The sequence below is a fragment of the Peromyscus leucopus genome, chromosome 23, assembly GCF_004664715.2.
Source record: "Peromyscus leucopus breed LL Stock chromosome 23, UCI_PerLeu_2.1, whole genome shotgun sequence".
NCBI classification, from domain to species: Eukaryota; Metazoa; Chordata; class Mammalia; order Rodentia; family Cricetidae; genus Peromyscus; species Peromyscus leucopus.
In genome coordinates this window covers 44,313,640-44,340,826 of record NC_051082.1, presented here as the reverse complement: position 1 = coordinate 44,340,826, position 27,187 = coordinate 44,313,640, and the positions used below count along the sequence as shown (strand labels likewise).

The following is a 27,187-nucleotide window of genomic DNA, read 5'->3' as shown; positions in this document are numbered from 1 at the left end:
ACAACTCAGAAGCTGTAAGGTGCCCTGACCGAGAAGCAGGTACAGACCAACTTGGAGCAGGCATCCATTTTTAGGTGTGAGGGGACTATGTAGGAAAGCTGCTTCCAGCGCAGAAATAAGAGGGGTGGTAAGCAAGTTTTTTTTTTTAATATTTAAAAAATAATAATAAAGTGACACATCCCTGCAGTCCTGGCTCCTACAGATGCCATGGAAGGAGGATTCTGAGTATAGGAAAGAAGCTGTGATGTGGAAGGAAACAGATAGACCTCTGCACTATTAGCTCATTTGTTTGTTCGTTTTTTGAGACAGGGTTTCTCTGTGTAACTTTGGCACCTTTCCTGGAACTCACTCTGTGGACCAGGCTGACCCGAACTCACAGAGATCCACCTGCCTCTGCCTCCCAAGTGCTAGGACTAAAGGCGCGTGCCACCACCTCCCGGCATATCAGCTCATTTTTATGTAAACTAAATCTGTTGAATAAAACATTAAGTCAATCAGTCTACCTGAAAAACAGGGATAATGACATCCCAAACTGCCAAGTAACTCTGGCTCTCCAACAACTTTGAGAGCCACCACTGGCAGCTTAATTAGCCAAACTTCTACCAAGCCTCTTTGAAGACCTGAAGGAAAATGAAGGGCAGCTCTTGATCCAATGCGGATGAGCCTTTCAAGTATGTACAGGAGACTGCAACCTACAACTTGAGATTAGATTATTTTAAAAGATAGGGGGCTGGGGGGGCACTTTCTCCTCTGAGAACTTCAGTCAAGAAGATAAAACTCTTTTGTAATTTTTTTTTTAAAAAAATATAGTGTCCAAAGCCAGGCAACTGTGATGCACACCTTTAATCGAGACGCCACCCTATCTCGAAACACCCCCCCCCAAGTATCCAAAGGTAAATTTTTAGCAAAACAAAAACCCACATCAAAACAATACTTGAAATTTGAATCAGTATAATTATCCTATTGTGTGTCCCCACTCCCCCAAAAAAACCCTTTTGTTTATATAAGTCCACCCTTCTCTCCAAACATCCTGGTGGTGCATTCTGACATAACCTCACACAGCACCTAAGGCAGCAGAAAGCAGCATTTCTTTATGTGTATACCTTTAAAATAAATGGCTATGAACAGTGTGTGACACCTAGCTTGGCTAATAGCACTAAAACACCAAATGTGAGTTGGGATAAACAATAATTTAATCTTTGGTAAAACTCAAAGTCTTAAATGAGACATCTGTGATTCTTGGTTGTCAACCTGACGACACTGGAATTAACTAAAACCCAAGCAGCTGGGTAAACCTGTGAGTGAGTCTCTTTTTTTGTTTGTTTGTTTGTTTTGTTTTGTTTTGTTTTTGCTTTGTTTTAGACAGGATTTCTCTGTGTAGCCCTGGCTGTCCTGGAATTCAATCTGTAGACCACACTGGCTTAGAACTCCCTGCCTCTCCCAAGTGTTGGGTGTGATTAAATGTATTCGCCCCCACATCCAGTGGACATTTTCCTTAATTAGATCATTTGAAGTAGGAAGGCCCATTTTTAAACTAGATCTTCTGATGTAGGAAGATCCACCTTAATTTGGGTCATACCTTCTGGCGACAGCCTACATAAGGATATGAAAGAAAGAAACTTTCATTCCACCTGCTTGTTCTTGATCTCACTGGCAAGTCCACTCCTTCACTGGCATTAGAGCCTACTGGGTTCCAGTGTATAGAGAAGACAAGCTGAGACTTCCAGCCTTGTAAACTGAACAACTACTGGATTCTTGGGTCTTCTATTGGTAGACAGCCATTGTTGGACTAGTTGGATCACAGAATGTATCTTAGGTTAAGGTTTCTATTGCTGTGAAGAGACACCATGACCACAGCAACTCTTATAAAGGAAAACATTTAATTGGGGCTGGCTTACAGTTTCAGAGGTTAAGTCCCACCATGAGGTGGAAAACATGGCAGGATGCAGGTAGACATGGTGCTGGAGGAGCTGAGAGTTCTACATCTTGATCCACAGGCAGCAGAAGGAAACTGTGTGGCACACGGGGCTTAGCTTGAACACATGAGACCTCAAAACCTGCCCCCACACTGACATACTTCCTCCAACAAGGCCACACCTAACAGTGCCACTCCCTATGGGCCAAGCATTCAAACACGTGGGTCTATGGGGTCCATTCCTATTCTAACCACCATAGTCTGTAAGCTATTCTAATACATACCCTTTCTACACTGTTTAAGTTCTGTTACACTAGAGCAGTAGTTCTCAACCTGTGGTTTGCAATCCTTTTGGGGGGCTGAATGACCTTTCACAGGGGTCATCTAAGGCCATTGGAAAACACAGATATTTACAATTCATAACAGTAGCAAAATTACAGTTCTGAAGGTTATGAAGTAACAAGGAAAATAATTTTATGGATGGGTCACAACATGAGGAACTATATTAAAGGGTCTTGACATTAGAAGGTTGAGAACCACTGATCTAGAAAACCCTGAGTAATACAATATCTGATTACAAAATGGACAAATATTCCAGAACACGTTCTCAACTTCCTTTCCAGTGGAACTTTGGTACTGACTAAAACAAATCAAATCATGTCACAATAGTTTCACAGAAAAGCTCAAATGACATTCAAACTCCTCCCCTCAGCCTCCAGGTCAGTCTCAGATCTTACCCACCTCAATTCCCTGAGCACTAGCTCCCCTTAGCCTCCTTCTCCCCTTCAGACTTGAGCTCCAACCTGGCCTGCCCCACACTATTTAAAGGACCCCCAACTACTTCCTAGGAGACATCTTTTTGGAGCACATATTGTTAACACCATCGAGAACCTGACTGAAGACTCAATGGCCCAGGGTCACACCCTGGGTCTCACTCCGGTCTTGTCCCTTGGCTAAACTGTGGGACTAGAACTTGTGTTTCTTTTTTCCCACTTAAGAAAACTGAAAATTTTAAAGTTATTACACAAAACACAATTTACCATCATAGTCAACTGTTGTAATATATGCCTATAATTCCACCACTTGGAGGCAATAGGCAGGAGGAGTCCAGCAGGGCTACATAGTAATACCTTGCCTTTTGAGACACCAAAATAAACTATTATAACCATTTGTTGGGGTGAGTGTGCACAGGTGCACATGTGTGTACCTGGGAACTGAAGCCAGGACCTGATTCATACAGAAGAAGCATTTTTCCCAATTAATCTACATTCCCAGCTACTTCATTACCATTTTTAACGACTTATTTATTTTTATTTTATATGCATTGGTGTTTTGCCTGCATGCATGTCTGTGTGAATGAGTCAGATCCCTTGGAGCTGGAGTCACAGACTGGCAAGCTGCCATGTGGGTGTTGGGAACGGAATCTAGGTTCTCTGTAAGAGCAGCCAGTGCTCTTAACCACTGAGCCATCTCTCCAGTCCCTTTTATAACCATTTTAAAAGTACAGTTCAGGGGGCTGGCAAGATGGCTTAACAAATAAGGGCACACAGTAAAGACTCTTACCACCAAGCTAGTTCCAGTCCTAGAATCCACACAATGGAAGGAGAGAACTGATTCCTGAAAATTGTCTTCTGACCTCCACACATGCTGTGACGTGTGTGGGTGCACAGCACATACATATACACATAATAAATAAATGAAAAAAGAACTACAAACTACAGTTTGGTAGTGTTGACTACATTCACTGTGTGTAATCATCATACCTACTCATCCTTAGAACTATCTCATCTTGCAAATAATATACAACCTGTCCTATTAAATATTAACCTAACCTCCATTGTTTTTCTTCACCCTTGAGAACCACCATCAACCTTCCGTCATTAAGAATTTGACTATTTGCAGACCTTTATGCAGGGGGCTTTTCAGTAAGTAGCTGACTACACTCAGCACGATGGTGCTCTTGGGGTTTATCTAGGTTCTAGTATGTGACAAGATTTCTTTCCTTTTTTTTTTTTTTTTAAGACAGGGTCTCATTTTGTTAAGGCCAGGCTAGCCAGGAATTCAAGGTGATCCTCCTGCTTCAGCTTACCCTTAGTACTGGGATTATAACATATACCAAGTCTACAAAAAAAAAAAAGCAAGTTCTTCCTTGTAAAGGCTGAGTAATATTCCACTTATGGACCTACCATATCTTGTTTACTCATTTGTCAAAAGAAATTTTTATTAGATTCATTTATTTTATTTTGTGTGTGTTTTGCCAGCATATATGTACATACACCACATGTGTGTGTGGTTCCTGTGGAGATCAAGAGGGTACTGGATTCCCTGGGACTGGAGTTACTGGTAGTTGTGAACTACCTTGTGGGTGCTGGGAATAAAAGCTGGGTCCTCTGCAAAAGGAACAAGTGCTCTTAACGACTAAGCCATCTCCCTAGTCCTGGTTTCCGCTTCTTGTCTATGATCAAGGGTCATGTGGTATTTTACTTTTAGTTTTTCAAGGAATTTCTGTACTACAAACAATCATGCCTTTTTACATTCCCTGAGAGTAGCTGAGAGTTCTACATCCAGATTGGCAGGCCACAGGAAGAGACTGAGCCACTGGCCTGGCTTGAACATCTGAGACCTCAAAGTCCTTCCCCTAGTGATACACTTCCTCCAACAAAGCCACACCTACTCTAATAAGGCCACATGTCCTAATAGTGCCACTCCCTATGGGGGCCATTTTTATTCAGATCACCACAAGCCCCTATTTCTCCATTCTACCATACAATGGAATACTATGAAATAGTACCATTAGTAGCATCATGCTAAATTATTGTTTAGTTAGATCTATAACAAACAGCACATAGTTTGTGTTCAGAAATTATCTGCTGAATTGGATGCAGGCAGTACTCTCTTGGAGAATATTTAAACTACTGAAAGAGACAGACAGACAGACAGACAGACAGACAGGAACAGAATTTTCAGAATACATAACATACAGGTGTTTTTCTTTCCAAAAACTTGCTCCAGGGATTGGAGGCATTTGTGTGCTGTGGGATATTTTTCTGTATGCTGTGAATGTGTTGCTCTCATTGCTTGATAAATAAAGCTGTTTGGCCAATGGCAAGGCAGAATAAGGTTAGGCAGTATGTTCAAACAAAAGATGGAGATGAAGAAGGGTGGAGTCATAGCCGAAGCTGCAAGCCACCACCAAGCAAGATGTGAGAGAACAGGTAATGCCATGAATCCACGTGGCAAAACACAGATTAATAGAAATGTGTTGAATTAAATTACAAGAGCTAGCTAATAATGACCCTGAGCCATAGGGCATACAGACTGTAATTAGCATAAGCCTCTGTGTGTTTACATGACTGGGCAGGACACAGGAAAACTTCTAACTACATTGCTTGTTAATGTCTTACAATATAAAGAGCTGTTTCATAGGGCTGGAGAAGTGGCACAGGGGTTAAGAGCACATGCTGCTCTTGCAGAATATCTAAGATCATTCCCAGCATCCATGTTGGTCCACTCACAACTGCCTGTTAACTCCAGCTCGAGGTGATCTGATGCCCCTTTCTGGCCTCTGGGTACCTGCATGCATATGAATATACCCACACACATATATTCATAATTAAAACATAATAAAATAAATATTTTCTTTAAAAAAAGATTGTTTCAATATTTCATGATTCTAGTGAATTCCTGAAATCAGTACCAGCACTGACTGCTGTGTCAGATGATCCATAAAACAAAATTTGGGGAAGAGAAAAATAACTATAATGATGTGTCAAAAATAATTTTAACTATTTTTTGTCAAATAATTTTAAAGTCAGGACACCTTTAATGACACCAGAGTCCAGCATTTTAAGATCTACAACACAATGAGGCAATGTGATTCTGGTTTGTGAAATACAACATCAATCTTGGCAAAGCATCCCTCTTCCTTCTCCTCCTATTCTTTAAATAACCATTGAAAGCAAATTTTAATTCTCTTGGCACTCAACCCCCAGGGCCCTTGAGAACCAATGATCTAGACAGGTGCAGTTCCTTGGTGTGACTCCCTCACTGCCTCTGTGTGTTCTTCTAGCCCCTAAGAACAAAATCCCACCTGTTCTCGATTCCTCATCTAAATGCAAGAGTATACCCCAAAAGAGGATGAGCACTGTTCCCAAAGAGCTGAAAAGCACAAACCTATCACTCCAGGTATGTTCTCCTGGGTCACCTGACAGAACTCCACTCCACAGTTCTAAGAATCACAGTCAAGTGTTCATTTGGGCAAGGCACTCTTCTTCATGGTCTTGTAGCAAGGCTGTGGATGCAGCAAGGAATGACAAGAGTGAAACATTCCCTGTGCCTTTAACAGTCACTGCAACTTGTTAGAGAACATAGCTTTGATGGGCCTACCATGGACTGCATAAGATAAAAACAGGCCAAAATGATAAAGTATATTGATAACTGCAACCGTGAAATGGCCCCAAAGATGGACTAATAGACATAAACGGGATGGATAAATAGATACATGAGAAAGCACACTTAGCAAAAGGCTAATTACAGATTCTACACTGTAGTTGCATTTGTTTGTAACAGGGTCTCAGGCAGTCCAGACTGACCTTGAACTCATTATATATCCAAAGATGAGACCTTAAACTTCTGATCTTCTTGTTTCCACCTTCTAAGTATGGGGATTGCAGGCACACACCACCATGCCTGGTTTATGCAGTGCTGTGAACTAAACCCAGGACTTCCTGCATACTAGACAAGCCACTCTACCAGCTGGGCCACATCCCAAGCCCTCAGGCCAGTTTATGAATTTTTCATTCAGTGGAATTTGAGTCTCAATTATTAGGCTAAACTTGATGACCAGCAAGCCCCCAGGGATTGGTCTGTCTCCAATCTCGTCACATATGTAAATATGTAGTGCCACATACATATTTCTACATGGATGCTGAGAATAGAGCAGCAAGCACTTGACCCGCTGAGCCATCCTCAGCCAGTAACTTTCAGTCATTATCTGTGCCTCTCCATACATGCTGCGGGGTGCTGCCAGACAGAGGACCAGTTTCCAATGGGAGAACAAGTCAATAAAGAAAGGCCCAGTGATCAGGCTCTGAAGGTTCCTGATGGTACCTTCAGCTTCAAGGAGCCAAAAGGAGATATTCCACAACTAAAGGGAACACTGACAGCCCACAGAGTTATGGAGAATCTCTCCAACACAAATGCAGACAAGACTGCAAGCTGGAAAAACATTTTTTTCATGACTAAAAACTTCCCAAATGTGGCACAAACTCCCCCACAAACCTATAAATTCAAAAAGTTGAACAAACTGCAAACAGGACAAACCCATAGATCTATGCCAAGACACATCATAAATACACTTCTAAAAGAGAAGGGGAAAATGAACATTTCCAGCGAGAGAGCAGAATGCCTTACCTAGAGGAGACAGACATCACTCAACAGTGTGTTCGCACAGAAGCCTTCCTGGCCCAAAGAAGTAGCACAACATTGTTCAAATCAAGAAGAAGAGCTATCAACCCTCAACTGCAGATCTGACAAAATTATCCTTGAGGAACCAAGGGGAAACTGAAACATTCTAAAACAAAGGAAAAGCAGGAATCATTTGCCAGGGGTAGAACTCCCCAAGAAGGCCAGTAGAAAGGACAGAATGCAGGAAGGAATCTGAGTATTAGAAAGAACAGGTGGAAGGCTTAACTACACTGATTTTCTGCCTGAACTTCTGTCAAGGATGGCGCTGAGGGGAAACCTCGAGCACTGTCTGCTAGCACTTTAACAGATGTATCATAACTTAGGGATGGTTAAGGGACACAGTGAGAAGTTTCTAAACTTCGTCTGAACTGGTAAAACAGCAACACTTAATAGAGTAATCATATGAACATATAATTACGCATTGTATGCAGCAGATATATACATGTATGCACAGACACCTACAGCAGCTTAAAAAAAGTTATACAAGTTGGACATGATGGCACATACATATAATCTAAGTGCTAGGAGGCAGAGGCATGAGGATCCTAAATCTCAAGCTATCCTGGACTGTATGAAATCCTGTTGCTGAAATGGAGGAGAGGTAAGGGGGGGGGGACAAGACAATCAAAAACAATGCATATTCATAAAATTCAAGTTTGCAAAAGTATTTAAGTAATGCATGAGACAAAGAAAAAAAGAGAGAAGAAAACAGTATATAGCAAGCTTGAGTCCTAGAACATGAAGGCAAGCACTCTATCACTCACCTATAGTCCCAGTACTCTTTTTACTTTATTTTGAAATAGGGTCTCATTAAGCTGCCTTGGCTGACTTTGAACTCATTTTGTAGCTGGCCTTGAAATCACAACCCTCCTGCCTCAGCCTGGAGCCTCATAAGTGCTGAGATTACAAGTATGTACCATCACTTCTGACTCATGACTTTAGAATCATCAGTGGCAAAAGCTAAAAGAATTTTGAGGAAAATATTTAAAAAAAAAAATCCTAGCATTAGATAGGCAATGGTGACACATGCCATTAATCCCAGCACTTCAGGAGCAGAGGCAGGTGGATCTCTGTGAGTTCGAAGCCAGCCTGGTCTACAAAGAGAGTTCCAGGACAGTCAAGGCTACACAAAGAAACCGTGTCTCAAAACAAAACAAAACAAAAAATCCCAGTATTCCTTTAAAAATCAAAAGTAAGGGGCTAGCGAGACGGCTCAGCAGTTGAGAGCCCTTGTTGCTCTTACAAAGGACCTGGGTTCAGTTCCCAGAATCCACATGGTGACTCACAGCCATCTATAACTCCAGTCCTAGGGGATCAAGTGCCTTCTTTTAGCCTCCTTGAGCACCAGACTCATATGCAAGTAAAAAAAAAACAAAACAAAACAAAACATAGGGGTCCTATGGGAATCCCCAAACAACTACAGTCTTGTTGCCAAGACTGTAGGTTGCTTTCCACAATCTGATGGCATGGCCCATTGCTGAAGGCAAAACCTACATAACTCATTGAACAGGGAGAAGTTGAGCTGGTGCCTACACAGAACCTCCCCCCCGCCCCCATGTTCTAGTGTCTTTGGTACAGGAAGGTACTCTGCACACTTCCAAAAGAAAAATATAAACACCAAGCGAGCCACAAACCCTTTGATCTAAATGGTATATTGCCTGTAAGATATGCCAGGGCAATAAAGTTTGTGGCACAAAGCTTGCAGGAGTAACTAACCAATATCTGGTTTGACTTAAGGTCCTCTCCAAGAGATGGAACCCAAACCAGACACTGAATAAGAACCAGAGACTAGATAACCCAGGGACCTAGGATAAAACCAACTACTACTTACTGTTCTGAAAACAAACAAACAAAAAATAGAAATAAAATGACTCCTAATGACATTTTGCTATACTCATAGATCAGTGTCTTGCTCAGCCATCATCAAAGAAGTTTCCTCCTGTAGCAGATGGGAACAAATACAGAGACCCACATCTGGACAGTGTGCAGAAAGTGAAGAAGAGACCTTGGAACACTCAGCCCTAAATGGGACGTCTCTATCTCTCCCTTCAGGGCTTAGGGAACCCTGCAAAAGAGAAGGCAGAAAGAATGTAAGAGCCAGAGGGGATGGAGGACACCAAGCAAACAAAGCCTCCTAAATCAACATTATCAAAGCTCAAATGAACTCACAGAGACTGAGGCAGCATGCACAGGGCCTGCACCAGGCTGCACCATATATATTATGCATATATATTTTGGCTTCTAATTTAGTGTTTTTATGGGATTCATGAATGTGCAACAAGTAGTTATTTTGGCTGCATGTATGTCTGTATAAGGGTGTCAGATCTTGGAGTTACAGACAGTTGTGAGCTGCCACATGGGTGCTGGGAATCGAACCTGGCTCTTCTGGAAGAAGAGTGCTCAGTGCTCTTAACTGCTGAGCTATCTCTTCAGTCCCTTGGGTCTTTGATTCTTGTGCTTCTCTTGGACTCTTTTCTTTCTGTTTGTCTTGTCCAATTCCGATATTTGGGTTTTGTTTTATCTTATTTTATTATTATCCCTTGGAAACCTGTTTTCTAATGAAAGAAAGAAAATGGATCTGGATGGGAGGGGAAGAGGAGTAGAGGGAGGGGAAACTGTAATCAGGATATATTATGTGAGGGAAAATATTTTCAATAGTCTCTTCAGTAAATCATGCTGGGATAATGAAATATTGACATGAAAGATGTCACATTATACTTTTACCCTTCATATAATATTCAAACTCACTCAAAATGGATCATTTACGCTCAGTGTAAGAGCAAAAACTCCTGGAAGAAAGGTAGAGGTAAACCTACATGACCTTGGATCCATCAGTGCATTATTACATATGACAGCAAAAGCAGGAGCAATGAAAGAAATACAGCTGGGCCTGGTGGCACACTCCAGGAACTCCAACTCTCGAGAAATTAAGGTGGAAAGATGACAAGTTCCAGGCTAACCTGAGCTACACAGTAAGACCATATGAAAAACATTGGCAGAAAGGTAGCTGGTGTCTAGCTTTAACAGCTCAGTGGTTGGGTTGGGGATTTAGCTCAGTGGTAGAGCATGCAAGGCCCTGGGTTCGATCCTCTGCTAAAGAAAAAAAAAAAAAAAAAAAAAACAGCTCAGTGGTTAAGAGCACTAGCTGCTACTGCAGAGGACCTGGGTTCAGTTCCAGCACTCACATGGTGGCTCACAATCATTTGGAACCCAAGTTCCAGGGGATCTGACACCCTCCTCTGACTTCCAAGAGCACCAGGCATGCACATGATACACATACATACAGGCAGGCAAAACACTCGTACACATAAAACAAAATTAAATTTAAAAAATTAGTATGTTCAAATGCCAACAAACACATGAAAAGAGGCTGGGCCTGCTAGTCACAGAGAAATGCAAATCAAAACCACAATGACATTCCATTTCATAGGCGTGAGAATGGCTGTAATGTTTTTAAAACATAGGAACAAATGCTGGCAAGCATGTAAAGAAATTAACTGTCCTACATTGCTAGTGGCAATATAAAAATGGACTAGTCACGGTGGGAAAGTTTGTTGGCATCTTCAGAAAGTGAAACACCCAACAAATTTGCTTCTCTCTATATATACCTGAGAACTAACACTTTAACCAGAATTCAGAAGCACCATTCACAATAGCCAAAGGTGGAAACAACCGAAACATCCACCAATCCGTGAGTAGATAACAGTTGTGGTAGGGGCTGGAGGGGTGGCTCAACAGTTTAGACTGTGTGCTGCTCTCCCAGAGGATCCAAATTTGGTTCCCAGCACCCATGTCAGGCATCTCACCACTCCCTCTCCCCCCAGTAATTCCAGCTCCAGGAGATCTCATGCCCATTCTGATTGATTCAGGCATTTGCACTCACATATTCACAGTTGCCCAACACACACACACACACACACACACACACACACACACACACACTCGATTTTAAAAATAAAAATAAATCTTTTTGAAAAGTTTTTGCATAACCTTACTTACACTAGAATGCTATTCAAGTAAAAAGAAAAACCACCAATACAGGCTATAGTATAAATAAATCAGGAAAAGATTATGCTACGTTAAAGAGGACTGGCTGGGAACTTACCACAAACAGGAATAAGCGAGCTTTTGAGGACATAAAAATATTCTAAAGCTAAACAGGTGGTAACTGTCATTGAATTGTGTACTCAAAATGGTAAATGTTATAGTATGTATATTGTACCTAAAAATACAGGTTGTCGGGGGCTGGAGACATGGTTCAACAGTTAAGAGCACTGGCTGCTCTTCCAGAGAACTCGAGTTCAATTCCCAGAACCCATATGGAGGCCCATAATCATCTATAACTTCAGTTCCAGAGGATCCAACACTCTCTTCTGGGCCTCTTCAGGCATCAGGTATGCACATGGTGCAGTCATACAATACATGGTACACATGCCAACAAACACATGAGAAGAGTCAGATACTCATATGCATACAACAAAATAAGTAAATAAATAAATACAGGTTGTGGTTTTAGTCTTTTTGCTTTGGATTCCTAGAATCTAAAATCCCGAGTTTCCTACTCTGTCCTTTAGTGCTTGTTTCATTTTCACATTGTGCATCCAACATCAGAAAAACAATGCCGCACTGGACACAGGGAACTAAGCCCCTGTAATGCTGGCCATGTGGGCATCTGAAACAAGACAATCACTGAAGTTAAGAGTTAAAAAACCAGCCAGAGGAACTCCACCAGATCAAGGCTTACACACACCTACCTAGAACACATAGAAATACCAAAGGCACTCCTAGAAGTCTAGACCAACAGCTAGTCCATCATTACTGAATAAAATTTCTTATAATAAAATCTATAAATAAAACAAATCAAGCCAGTACAATCTGTCATGTCAGTAAGATATTTACACATTCTCTACCACATGCCAACTAAGTGTGGCAGAAATTACTTTGCACACAAAGAGCAAACTATAAAATAAACACTGATGAAGCTCACAAAAAAAAATTAATCTGCAGATTATCATGACAAAATATAATAGGTTTTAATGGTCAGGCAGTGGCGGCACACACCTTTAATCCCAGCACTCGGGAGGCAGAGGCAGGCGGATCTCTGTGAGTTCGAGGCCAGCCTGGTCTACAGAGGGAGATCCAGGACAGGCACCAAAACTATACAGAGAAACCCTGTCTTGAAAAAAAACCAATCAATCAATATATAAATAATAGGTTCTATCTTTAAACAAAGAAGAAATCAATCTTAAATATTTATTAATCAGTGTGGTCTTTGACATATGCCTAATAAAGTAAGTCACTAAGTCTAACAAAATGTCCCCTCAGGCAGAGTGTATGAGAGAGGAGTGGGAGGGGGAATAAGATGTCAGAGAAAGTGCGAGTGACTGTACAAGTCACAAACTCATAATGTCCCTGCGACTGGGTCCCCCACCCCATCTTTAGAATGTATGTGTGTTGCATGCATATGGAAGTCAGAGGACAGCTTGTGGGAATCAGTACTCTCCCTCCAGCAGGTGGGTTTTGAACTCAGGCCTTAAGGCCTGGCAGTAAATGTCTTTACCCACTGAGGCATCTTGCAGTGCCACCCCGCCTTTTTTTCTATTTATGTTTAGCTGATTTTATGATTTTATGTGCATGGGTATTTTGCCTGAGAAGGTGAGAAGAGAGTGTTGGGTCCTCTAGAGCTGGAGTCACAGATGTGAGCCACCACGCAGCTGCTGGTTCAAGCCCCAGGTCCTCGGGAAGAACAGTTATGTACTCTTAACCACTGAGCCAACTCTGCAGTCCACCAGCTTCTTTCTGAAACTAAAATCCAAGCAGTCTCCACACAAACTGAGCTGTCTTCCTGTACCCATCACACATCCACACACAAGCACAAACCACATTTCCCAGTAAGTTGGCTTAAAGAGCCTTGGAGATGCTTCCTCCCTTCTTGCTGGGAAAGCCTGAACCACAATTCCCTCTGAGGCAGACTGGATACAGCTGCAGAACATCTGGAATTCCATTTCCCACTCACAAACATCTAGAAAGTAGAACACTTGAGGAATTTAATGTTGTAGTGGGGGTGGGAGAGTGCTATTTTAGGACACAGTAGGCAAAGAGGGGTGTAGCCCATCTGGTTTTCATCTCACAACCCAGGAAAGAAAGTAAAGTGAGCAGTCTAGGCTGAAAACGCCGCAAGGATTCTCCAGCCACTCCAGGACAAAGTCCTCCAGGAGCCTGTGGTCACCTCTCAATACTTCAATTCCAAACTCTTGCTCTCCACCAGGGCCTTGAAGGAAAGCAACTAATGTAACATCTCAAGGGTGGTCAGAACACCAAGGTTCCTATGGAGAAGAAAGTGAACCAGAAAGGTTGGCAATCTGAACTGCAGGAACCTGCTGGAGAGCGCAGGGCTGCCACATGGGTGGGCTCTCCCTCTTCTCTACACCCCAAGTGGCAGAAGAGCCTTTGTACAGAAAAATCATTCACAGCTCAGAAATGCTATGGAAGGAAGGAAGGAAGGAAGGAAGGAAGGAAGGAAGGAAGGAAGGAAGGAAGGAAGGAAGGAAGGAAGGAAGGAAGGAAGGAAGGAACTGAAGAAAAGATTGCAGGAAACAATCGCAGCAGACTGGTGAAGTTCGTGGTGTCGAGTTTGAAGTCTGGAGTCAGTGGGAAGGTTTCATTCCCACACAAGTCAGAACCAAAAAAGGGAGGCTCTACGTCCTGCCTTTCCATGCAGAAGATTTGCAACAAGTTTTCCAAAGATGAGAAGCTTTTGTTTAGGGCATCAGTTTAGCAACATTCCTACCAATTAATATTTCAATAATTAGGGTCTGAGCAGGTTAAAAGGACTCGCCACACAACCCTAACAATCTTAGTTTGGATTCCCAGAACCCATGTAAAAATCCACAGAGCTGTGTATTTGTCATCCCAACAGCCCTACACTGAGCTGGGAGGTAGAGGCCAACTGGCCCCAAGTAGGAAGCACAGCAACAACAGAACCCTGCTAAACAACCCAAAGCTGCCCTCTGACCCCCACACTGCACTGTGGCACATGGGAACCCTCCTACAAACATACACACACACACATACCCTACATAAAAATCAGTATTGTTTTAATTAGCAGTGCCCTCTGTGGTGGCATATGCCTTTAACCCCAATACTTGGGAGGCAAAGGCAGACAGAGGGAGATCTGAATTGTGACACCAACTTGGGTTACACAGGGAGTTCCAAGCCAGCCAACACTACACAGTGAGCTCCTGTGCGCGCGCGCGCGCGCGCGCGCGCACACACACACACACACACACACACACACACACACACACACACACACACACGAGCAATGACTGTGAAAACATGAACTTTTCCCTTCTTTTACATTCTAAAATGCTTACTTTTTCTGCTAACTCGGGGATCATATATGGTCTAAGAAGCTTGCTTTCGGTGGTGGGATTAAACCAGAGGCATGCACACACTAGGCAAGCATTCTAGCACTGAACTACACCCCACCCCACAAGTTACCTTCTTGATCCTTTATTCTATCAAACTACCTCAAACCTTTGCTGACATTCCAGTGTCAGAGGCATGTTAAAAAGAAAAGATCACATGTGTACAGTGTATCATGAGAGACAGTACTGTTTCCTAGATCCAAAGCGCATGCTTTTCCATGTCCACGGGACAGAAGAACGCACTCAGCATGCCCTCTGGCCAGGCCTTTGTTCTAAATACTCAACTCCAAATGTGGAGGTTTTGGGGGAGGAAAGGGGCAGGAAAAGAAAAGTCTTTGTGAGCTAAGGATCAAGTCCTCAATTTGTGTGGGAGGGTAGGATTTAGGGGTCAGGCCACACTAGGCTGGGAGCAAAGAACCCCACCCCCATGATCTTATTAAAAAAAAAAAAAAAAAGAACCATTTTAAACCAAAAAGTGGAGGCAAAGGGACTTATCTACAGCCAGCCAAACCAATGCTCAACTTTAACATTTAGCTTCTGGAAATCAGGCTGCCTCCCTGAGCTCAGTGCCCTCCCACACTTTCTACCCATGCCTCCCACAGTTCCCTCCACAAAAGGATTCCCTCAACTCAGGCACTCTGGCTCATTTTTAAGAATGTAAAAAGTGCCCCTTTTTATAGAGGACTTCCTCTTCCCGTTGGTCTTATCTTCCTTTCCCTCCATTTATCTAACGGGACACAGTATCTAATTTTGTTAGACATTTTTATCGGCGGCTCATGAGTTAGAGGTTGCAGTGACAAGGAGAACATAAAGCCTTTGCAACTGCTTCGTTCTGAAAGCACTGAGTGCACGCAAACAGGATACATCAAGCCACTGTAGAGACACAAACAACTGCAAGCTCTCTGAACAGAGGAACAGATGTTTAACAGCTGTCCAGTGACAGTCTGAAACAGTAGAACAGAAGGTAAAACTTGAGCTAGCCAAATGAAGCGCAGAGGGAACGCCAAGGAGGAAACAGTTACACTCAAGTTGGCTGGGGAGCCTGGAGCCTACTGACTTGTTTCTCCCATTGGCTATTCAGCTACAGCTGGAGAAAGGAAAGCAGCCATACTGCTTTTAAGTGCCCAAAGGTGGTTAAATCTGCTTCTAGTTTAAAAACATGGTGCCTCTTTATAGCCTCCTAAAGACATAGTATCTCACTACTACCAGCTGTGCTTTAGCTCAGAGAGCAGGTTTGCTTGTCAAGGCAAGGCCCAGAACCAGCAATCGTGGACCCATAGCTTGACTCCTCCTTAGGAATGTCGTGAAGGTTATTTACACAGGCCATTTAATCTGGTTACATCCCAGTTTTCTGGTCTAGTGACTGGGGTTTATAGTCTTATAACCTATTCCTCCTAATCAAACCATTCCCTACTAGAGAGGGGCTCATTAAGACTCAGGAAATTTACAAGGCTTAGGAAGTAAACAAAATCTCACAGCTCTCATGAAGCCCCTGAATCCTACAAGATTCACAAGGTCCCTCCCTGAGATTATAAAAACTGTACTGACTGCCAGAGAGGGATTCTGTGGCCTGCCAAGAGGCCTGAATGCTCACTCATACTAGGGTGGACTTTTAGGTGATGCAGCTGCCTATGCATCATTCAAACTCCTCTAGAAAGCCCTATAATCTCACTTCATTAGAGTGGAAGAGAAACACCTCCCCCAAAAAAATCATACAACAGGAGCAACCATCTCAAAAACCATAGTGAAGACTACAAGTGAGTTCACAGTTCAAATAGAAATCGATACCTCTGCCATTTTCATTGCTATTACTTATAACCACATTAAACACTGTAACAGTGTTTTCAATCTATGGGTCACAACCCCTTTGGGGTCAAATGATCCTTTCACGGGGGTCACCTAAGACCATCAGAAAACAGATATTTACATTATCATTCATAATTGTAGCAAAATTACAGATATGAAGTATCAACAAAAATAATTTTATGGTTGGGGGTCACCACAATATGAAGAACTATACTGAAGGGTCACAGCATTAGGAAGGTTGAGAACCACTGCTCTATAACATCTATAAACTATAAATTCACAAGGAGCCATGGATCCTCTAAAGCTAAAGTACTATCATTGTTCTAGGAGGAGGAAAGGCGAGCTTGAAGTGGTTGAGAATGCTGAATGACTAATGCAAATGCCACAGACAGAACTAGTCAAAAATAAAAACACAAGCAAATGAGAGTGAATGTCTGTAACCCCAGCACTCAGAAGCTAGAAGCAGGGGGATAAGGAGTTCAAGGCCAGCCTAGTCTGTGTAAGACCCTATCTCAATAAAAATAAATAAATAAACAGGATTCCAATGTGCAACCAGACTTAGAGAAAATTCTGTGCTTGGGGGACTGACTTGACGATTGAAAGAATATCAATTTAAATTTAAAAAAATCTGCAGGTCCACATGTGGCTCACAACCATCTTTAACTTCAGTTCCAGAGGATCTTCTGACCTCCAAAGGCTCCTGCATGTACATGGTGCACATAAACTCATGCAGGCAATGCATTCATATTTTTTTAAGTGGCAACTGCTAAGACAAAAAATGGGTGGGTCACACCAGCATTCTCTCAATGCTAACTAATCAATTCATAAAGATAAACCTGTCACAGGCAAGAGAATACTAGAAATTAACTCGATCAGGAGGTTAGCTTCCAAGAATGGGGCCCACTGAGAATTAGAAAACTGCTCAAAGTGGGGAGGGGTTTAATGCTGGCCTAGGGCACTTACCTCACTAAGACATTTCCCAAACACCTCCCAGGGACCGTTCATCACCCTGGAGAGAGCTTTGGATTTTTTGATAAACACAACCCTTAATGCCATTCCAGGCAAATTCACAATCTGGTTATTATTGAAATGAACGAGGAAACAAATGGGCCTCTAACCTTGGCTATGTCTACAAGAAGCACCTACTTAGACTGTACAGTTGACTCAGCCAGCAAAGTGCTTGTACCACAAGCATGAGGGCATGAGTTTGACACCCAGAATCCATGTTAAAAAAGGGGGGTGGGGGCTGCTGGTAGCATGTGCTTGTAAACACAGCTCTGGGGAAATAGAGACCGGCCAATCCTGGGCTTGCTAATAAGCAAGTAGCCTAACTGGCAGTTCAAGTCTTGATAAAAAACTATTTGGAAAAAAAAAAAAAAAAAAGATAGACAATGAGGAGTAACACCAAGGTTGACCTCTGGTCTCCATATCCCCCAACATAAATAAGTAGCCACACACATACACATGCATGAGAACTCTGTATACACAGATTGACCAACTCCGTGCCTATTGCTAGTTAGGTCTGCCATCAAGAGCTCCTAAGGATCTCTACCTGGTGTTCCCACATCTCATCCTCCAACTATTCTTCTCCCCAGCTGCTATTCCTCTGCTCCTGTGGAAATTATCAAGGGCACAGTGACAGATGGATTACAAGGTCTGTCATGATAGGCAAGCTGCCATCACAGAAGGAAAAGATCTGTGCCATGGCTTCTGAGCACTCCTGTTGTGAGGCTGACCAATCATAAACTTGCGCCCAAAGCTGGATAAAAAAGAATCCAACAACAAAAGCAAACAAACAAACAAGTAACTTTAAAAACCTTTGCCAGCACCACCACCAATTAGGACCCTGTGGTGGGATCTGCAGCAGCAGGCAGTAAGCCAGACTGTTCATGAGGCCTGGCTATGGCTGTAGTTCTGGTTCCAGCTCTAACTGCCACTTCCCTTACCTTTGGTCAATTTTCTGGATATGGCTTTCTAGAGTTCCTGTAGTTTCTGCAACTTCCCCAACATCCTTCCAGTGACTTCCTTACATACTTAACTAACATCATCTTCTGTGATTTGTAACCAACTCTGGTGGGCACAGACATCAATTTTCAAGTGCTAGATTTGGTACATGGCACTCTTGACATCCTACCTCCCTGTAGTCTTCTGCTACTCTGGCCACTCTCCCATCCTTCTGACTTCTTAAATTCTTTCTAGCTCAGGTAACCCAGAGTTCTTTGCCTACTGTGCCCTGCTGTCAACACCTTCAATATTACTCCCAGCAAAGTTCATTCTTCAGTCATCCACATTCTTCATTCTAAACTTTCTCCTGGTTATCTTCAATGCTGTCACAACTTCACCTATCATCTGAGTACTATCAACAGTCAACTACAAAGTATACATCTTCCCAAGGAAAAGCAGTACATACACCAAAGTGCTGGCAGAGTCCTTTGTTGTCTTATCCTGTACAGTCTGTTTCTACCATGTGCTCAAGTCTACTACTATTTACCACATCAGACAAGCCCTAGCTTTCACCCAGAGTGAAGACCATCAAATCCTGTCAATTGCACCTTCAAGCATAGTCTCTGCAGTTGCAGCTTCTACCCATTTCATGCCCTTACCCTTTCTCCAGCCTTTACACCTTCTGTCTGCCTGGGCTGCTCTAACAGGATGCTCTAGACTGAGCTGCTTAGAAACTACAGAAAGGTATATCTCACGGTTCTGGAGGTTAGAGTCCACGAATGGCATCCAGGAGGAACATCAGTGTCTGGTGAGGGCTGCTCTCAAGGTGGCCATCTTTTCGCTGTGGCCTCATGGGGTGGAAGATGCAAGGCAACTCTCTGGGGTCTCTTTTATGAGGGCACTAATCCCCATTCATGACCTAATCACCATCAAAGACCCCCCCCCAACTCCCAACACCATAACCTTGGGGGCTAGGATTTTTTTTTTTTAAGATATGTGTGAGTGTTTAAACCTGCATGTATGTATGTACATGCCTAGTGCCCATGGAGGCCAGAAGATAGCATTTAATCCCCTGGAACTGAAGTTACAGATGTTTGTGAGATGCCATGTGGATGCGGGAATCAAACCTAGACCTTCTGTTAAAGCAGCAAGTGCTCTTAACTACCAGGCCATTTATGCAGCTGGGGATTGGGGGCGGGGCAGGGGGCTAGGATTTCAACAGATGAATTTTGGAGCTGAACGAGATGGTATACCCCAGCTATTCAAAAGGCTAAGGTGAGAAGATCATTTGAGCTAGGATTTCAAAACCAGCGTGTGTGACTGTGCTTTTCACTGGCTAAATCCAGAACTACATCTCAGCTAGTTTTGTATCACAATTTTATATCACAAAGCACAGTCTATTGTTTAACTTTACCTTTCAGAAACCTACCATAGGCTCTTCCTTATACAGGGAAATCACTCAATACATGCTACACTGAAATGATAAACTAAATGACAAGTCCAGGAATGCCACAGCAGACAGCACCTTGCAACTCTCATTTGCACTGTTCCTGGAAATCTGCAAGTCAAGCACATTTTAAAGCCCTCAGACAGAAATCCAGTTCCAATGTAAGCAGAGTCTCCTCTTCTCTCAACAATCTACAACATATGTATCTACCTGCTAGGGAGTACTGCTCTTAAGAGCTCCAAGTGCTCAGGCCTACAGAGACAGCTCCATCCATGAACTGCCTGCCACACAAACATGAGAAATTGAATTCAGAACCCTAGCATCCATATAAAAAGACAGGCAGGGCAGCACATCTGTAACTATAGTGCTGGGAGACTGAGACAGGAGGCTCCCTGAATCTTGCTGGCTAACGAGCATAGCTCAAACAATGAGTTGCAGGTTTAGGGAGAGATTTTGTCTTAAAAAAAAAAAAAAACAGGTTGAAAAGCTGGCTCAGTGTTAAGAGCAGCTGTCTAGCCAAGGCTCTGAGGTCAGTTACCAGCACACACATCAAGCTGTTCACAACATCCTCTGACTCTAGCTTCAGGAGATCGAATGCTCTCTTCTCTTCTGGCCTCCTGCAGCATCCAGGCTGTGTATACATATGCACAGACACACACATAACATTTTAGGGGCCAGAGAGATGGCTCAGTGGTTAAGAGTACTTGTTGCTCTTTTAGAGGACCTGAATTCTGCTCCTAGCACCCACATGGTAGCTTATAACTGTTCTTAACTCCAGTGTCAGGGGATCCTGTGCCCTCTTCTGACCTTCATTGGGACCAGGCATGCACAGAGTACACATACATACATGCGGTAAAACACATAAAATAAAAATTCAATTTAAAACATAAAGATGTTTTAAAAGGTGGAGGGTCTAGAGAAATGGCTCAGTGGTTAAGAGCACTTGTTCCTCTAGCAGAAGACACAGGTTCAATTCCCAGTTCCCATGTGGTGGTTCACAACCATCCATAATCCTAGTTCCAGGGAATCCAATGCCACCTTCTTGTTTCCATGGGCACCAGACAGGCATACGATGGACATACATACATGCAGGCAAAACGCCCATACACATAATAAAACAACAGTACCTGGGGTACAGAAACTTATCTGACTCCAGCAGCTCAGGACCTTGCTTCGGTCCTCTCAGAACTCTATATATACACAAACCACCGTAATAGTCAAGCAGCGGAGAGTACAATGGTTGGGGCCAGGCCCTCAAGGCACATGGGAATGAAGAAAGGACTAGGCACAGTAGCCTAGAGGGCAACCTGGGCTCCATTAGTTTTCACAGGACAATGAATCTCGGGAATACATGCCATCACTAACCGAGACCAAGCACTAGCTCTTCATCCATTCTGTTCTGATTTCTACTTTAAAACATGTGCAGGAACTAGAGAGATGACTCAGTAGACAGAAGGAGGACTGAGTTTGGATCCCTAGCACCTACATAAAAAGTCAGGTGTTCTAAAATTCACATATATGTAACCCAAGCACTGAGAAGCTAGAGGCAGGAAGATCCCTGGAACTCACTGGCCAATCAGTTGGCCTAGCCAACTGGAAAGCTCCAGATCTAGTGAGAGACCCTGTCTCAAGAATAAAAAGGTGGAGACAGGTAGGGGAAAGCACTAGACATCAGCCTTTAGCCTTCACACACATACATGCACACACAGACACACACAAGCATGAAGCGCTTGTTCACCTAGGAGTCGTTGCTAATTACATGTATATTCTATGTATACATCCACACAATCCATGGGAATTGGTTACTAATGTGTCTTCACTTCCTCCTGGAAGTCTCAAATTCATCTAATTTCCAGAGAAGACAAGAAAGGCAAAACACAAAAGGAAAAAAAAAGATTTCACGACACTCAGGAAGTATTTGCTCTCTGTTGCTAGAGCACAGTGTACACACCAATTTGCCTGAGATGTACAATTAGTGGAGTTGGCTCTGTGCAAACATTCTAATTTACAAAAGAAAACACTGTAACTATCTAAAGCAACTGTTAGGTCTTATCAAGCACCCTTACAAATGGTTGCCAAACTCAGGAAATGAACTATAGCAACAAGGACATGAATTAACTATTAATATTAATATTGAGAGTCAGATATATTCTCCTTTAAATTAATTGCTTCTTAAGTACATGTCCATTAAAAATTATAAGCATTATGGAACTTGGTATCTAGTTGTTTCATTTGTGGTCAAAAGAAATAACACTGGGGTTCACAATTAAGCATAACCCTCCCCCTACAGGTAACTGCTTAACAGTTCCCATTAAAGGAAATTCCTTACTTTTAAAAAGAAAAGGAGAAAAAAAATGGTCAGATTAAAGAAGGGAATGCTAATACCCAAGATGAAGTTCAATGAAGACAAAAAGCAGTATGTTTAATAAAGTATACTAGAGAGTATTCCTTGTAAAGAAATGCAGTGTGCCAGGCAGTGGTGGCACGCAACTTTAATCCCAGCACTCGAGAGGCAGAGGCAGATGGATCTCTGTGAGTAGCCAGCCTGGTCTACAGAGTGAGTTCCAGGACAGCCAGGACTATTCCACAGAGAAACCATTTCTCGAAAAACCAAAAGGGGTGAGGCATGGGGAAAGGACTGCAATGTACAGTGGAATGTAAATAACCTATACATACAGAGAAGTATACTGTGCAAAAATAAAAAATGTTTTAAAGTCCTGTACACTGGGGATGTATCTCAGAGTAGTGTAGATTTTGGGTTCCACTCCCAGGACCAAAGACAGGAGTGGAGAAGGAGGAAGGATTAGGAAATGGGAGGGAGACTTCAGTGCAACCACTCTGTGACACAATGAAAAAATGCACACTGTTCACTTTCAGATTTGTAGAATACATCCATTAAGATGATATCCAATATATACCTTGGACCTTGGGCAAGAAATAGTGATGTACCAGTGTAGATTTCCATAATGTAGATTTCCATAATGCCCTTGTGTGTGAAGGACTTGGTTGTCAGCAGACAGGCTTTTGAAGGGTGAATGAATCATGAGGATTCTAACTATCAACAAACTAACAGTTTTATCAACAGTTCATGCTAGGACCTGGTTGGAAGAAGTTGGTGACTGAAAGACATGGCTCTTGTGAGGTGAGCAGCCTTCCTCCATCAATGCTCTTCCATCCTGATGCTCCTGTCTCACTATGGTCCCAGAAACACCAGGCCAGGTGGTCAGTCACAGGCTGAAACTTCTCAAACTTCAAGACAAAATAATTCCTTTTTCCCTTATTTTTGTCAAAGCAACTAGCAGGTGACTGCCACATGAACTTCACACATGTATTGCTGCAGCAGGGGGTGTTAACAGCGGGGGAAAGAGTGGGTGGGCAGGAAGTACAGAACTCCCTGCTTATCTTTAGGAACATGTTCCAAGACCTCTAGGAGACAACTAAAACTACACATACTACCAATGTATGTGTGTGTGTGTGTGTGTGTGTGTGTGTGTGTGTGTGTGTGTGTGTACATTCCTACATAGCTAGCTAAATAAGGTTTAATTTATTATTTAGGAACTTTCGGAGATTTAAAGCAGCTGACTACTGTAACATATTGTAATGAAAGTTGCTTAAAACTATTGAATGGTTCTAGAACTGTCCATTCAGTATTTTGAGACCAAAGTGAACCATAAGAAAATGAAACTACAGAAAAGAAAACCACAGACAAAGGATGGAGGTGACTACTGAATAAGGGAACTCTATAGTCTGCCCAGTTTTGTTGCCTAAAATTGCTCTAAAATAAAGTCTGTTAATAAAAGGGTTAAGTCTCTGGAATTAGGAAGCTAAGGTAAGACCTAGCATAGGCTACTCAAGACCTAGTCTCAAAAAAGGGGAGGGGGCTTCTTTCCCATCCTCTCTGGTCTCTACACATCACCACCCACAATGCCCTCAGCTCTGTCCCCCTTCTCTTTACCAAACCCAAGTCCCCAGTGTTTTAATCACTACCTACAAGTTAACGACCTCCAAAGTGGATGTGATAGCTAACACTGTCAACTTGACAGTATCTAAAATGGAAACATATCTAACCATGGAAACAAACCTCTGGGGCATATCCATGAGGGACTTTCTAGATTAGGTTAACTAATTAACTGAACCAAAAAGACTCATCCTATATGGATGACACTATCCTGTGAACTACATAAAACAGAGAAGGGTGGCTGAGCAGCAGCGTCCGTCTCTCTCTGCTTCCTGGCTGTGGATGTACGTAAGTGGATGCTACTCCTGCTGCCTAGTCTTCCTGCAATGACAGACTGTACCTCAACTGTGAACCCAACCTCATTTTCCCCAGGTTGCTTTTGGGAGGTACTTTATCACTGCAGTGAGAAAAGTAACAAAGACCACTAGTTCTAACCTATCACCTCGGAACTGGAATACCCAGTGGCCTCTCAGACAACGCCTTACAGAAAATAGGGGTTATCTTCTTCATCTCTTTGTAGTAAAACGCCACAAGACTTTCATGCTTGGAGATTATCAATTAGCTAGAGTGGACAACAAAAGCTGTAGAAAGTATGAGAAAGTACCAAGACTATAAAATAGCTGTTATTAATTTGTTAAATTAACTAAGTTTTGAGTTGTTACTACTTTTACACACTTTTTAAAACATGTTAAATTACAATGACTTCTTCCACTACAACTCAATGCCTGAGACCCACATTTGTATTCTTTTCCCCAAGACAGGGTCTCTCTGCATAGTCCTGGGTGGTCTGGAACTGGATCTGTAGACCAGGCTGGCCTCAAACTCAAGATCCCCCTACCTCTGCCTCCAGAGTGCTGTGGGATGTTAATGTATGTCCTGTGGGAGCCCTTCTTGGGTTCTTTGTGGCGTTACCCAGCAGGTCCGCATAGAGGATGATTAGACCTGGCTGTGCAGGTGTCTGAGATGTCTGACTTGCTTGTGGGATGGTTGTATTGTTTCTGATTGATCATAAATAAACCTATGGCTGTGCTGCAGAAGATAGCGGACTAACAGAGAGAAATAAAAGACAGAAGCAGAAGACTGACTGCCAGATGCGCAGCAAAGATGTGAATGTTGCCAGTGCAAGGTATAGATTCTAGAAATGGTACTTAAATAAGAAGTTAGAAGCCTGCACGCCATACATTTGTATGCAATATAAGTTCTGTGTTCTTGTTGGCTGAGCGGCGTGGATGGGGGTGACAGGATTGCCTGACTGTGGGCAAGGCAGGAAGACTCTGGCAACACCAGAGTGCTGGGATTAAAGATGTATGCTACCATGCTGGGTAGATTTTCTCTTAAAGTGGGGCTTCCAATTAAGTTTCAGGCCCCATAAATCCTCACCCCCACACTCCACACAACCCCACATCCCCACCCCACCCCTTGTCCTCAGATGCTGCAGTGGGGCCTCGGGCCTCTCACATTACTCTTCATTTCTTTTTATTACAGAATTCAAGATCCTGGAGAAAGTACGCCGTTGAGACAATGTGTTCATACCCTAATCCATCTCCAACCTCTAAGAAATTAATAAAGATCTATTAAAAATACGTCACAAGAATTTTGGGATGGATCTTAGATCAAAATTCTAAACAAGTATGTTCCATGTTTCCTATTAAAAACCTACACATGAAGGTACCTGCTTAAAGACATCCTAAAGTAGGGGTGGGGAGATGATGTCACTAGGAAAAGCACTTGCTGCACAAGCATGACCCAAGTCTGGATCTCCAGCACCCATTTTTTTTTTTTAAAGGAGCAGCCACACACCTCCATTATCCCAGTACAAGGCAAGAGGTGGGGGCAGAGGTGAGAACTGGAGACAGGAACATCCCAGGATTAGCAAGCCAGGCAGTCTAGCCAAGAGCTCCAGGTTCAGCAAGACCTTGTCTCAAAAAAAAAAAAAGTAGAAAGCAGCAGGGTGATGATAGTTCATGCCTTTAATCCCAGCATTCTGGAGGCAGAGGCAGGTGGATCTCTGTGAGTTCAAGGCCAGCCTGGTCTATAGAGTGAGTTCCAGGACAGTCAGGGCTACATAAAGAAACCCTGTCTCCAAAAAAAAAAAAAAGAGGAGGAGGAAAGAAAAGAAATGAAAAAGTGGAAGTGGAAAGCAAAAGAGGAAGAGGTCTGATGCTGACCACTGGTCTTCATAAACGAAGCCATGAACACACAACACGTATGTATGTACACAAAATTTCTAAAACACAGCCAAAGCATCTAACTGTACTCCGAACCAAATGGGGGTGGGGGACAAGACCACACTACTTTTGCCTGGTATGACCTGATCCTATAATCAAAATTGCTTTTTATTTCCTCTGATGTGAAATGCCTTCATTTTACTTTGAATCTTCTAGTGGTCACCTTTAATACTATTTTTCACAACAGGGTGTAGTCCTGGCTGTCCTGGAACTCATTCTGTAGACCAGGCTGGCCTTCAACTGATAGAGATCTGCCTGCCTCTGCCTCCCGAGTGCATTTTTGTAATTATCAATGTCAAAAGTAAAACCAAGTCTGGGTCCTTACCTTCTTCCAAAATTTCCTGACCCACCCCACCACCAAAACTGGCCAGCTTCTTTCTATCAGATTCTCTGAGTCCCAGAGTCATTTTATAGAATTGCTATTAGATAACCAGCCCCCCACTTAAATTGTTTTGTATTCTCATTGAATTCATTCTAATGATTAAGCTTATAATTAAACAATTTTATGTTTAAATTTCAATGACAGTGTTCTGGTTTTGTGTTTTTAATATCACAACTTTCTCATTTTTAAGTTATTTATCATTTTTAAGCTATTAATGGTTTTTTTGCCATTAATAAGCATTCTTTTACTATGTCACCCAGGCTGACCTTGAATGCTGGATACAAGTAATCCTCCCGTTTCAGATTTCTGATTTGGAAAGCTGATTTCAGGCACATCAATTAAGTCTTTAGTTGAGTGTCTGCATCTATGAAAAAGTTGTTTCTTTTTACAGAAAAACTCCCAGATGGCATCAGAAAGATTGCAGAGAAGACCCCACGTCCTTGAACAGAAAGGACATGCTGGTGCCTGCAACTTCAATCCAAGAATGGGAGAGCTCCCACTGAAGCCTACATGCTAGGTCCACCCTTTGCATGCACATGTGCATATGTGGGCATGCACTCAGAAGCCAGAGGTCAATGTAGGATGGGGTCAATATAGGGTGCTTTCTTCTC

At 42.7% G+C, this 27,187-nt stretch overlaps 1 protein-coding gene across 3 annotated transcripts in view; it reads right to left on the bottom strand.

The window, feature by feature from the left end:
• The window catches only part of Cyth3 (cytohesin 3), a 92,819-nt gene that overhangs the window by 42,498 nt on the left and 23,134 nt on the right, over nucleotides 1-27,187 (bottom strand). The window contains exon 1 of one of the 3 annotated variants that reach the window (XM_037198487.1): nucleotides 19,317-19,516. The exons of the other annotated variants lie outside the window; for them this stretch is intronic. Within the exon in view, the coding sequence (XP_037054382.1) occupies nucleotides 19,317-19,347 (31 nt within the window). The 5' untranslated portion in view covers nucleotides 19,348-19,516. Of the gene's footprint in view, nucleotides 1-19,316; nucleotides 19,517-27,187 lie in introns of those variants that run through there. 3 annotated transcript variants of the gene reach the window in all.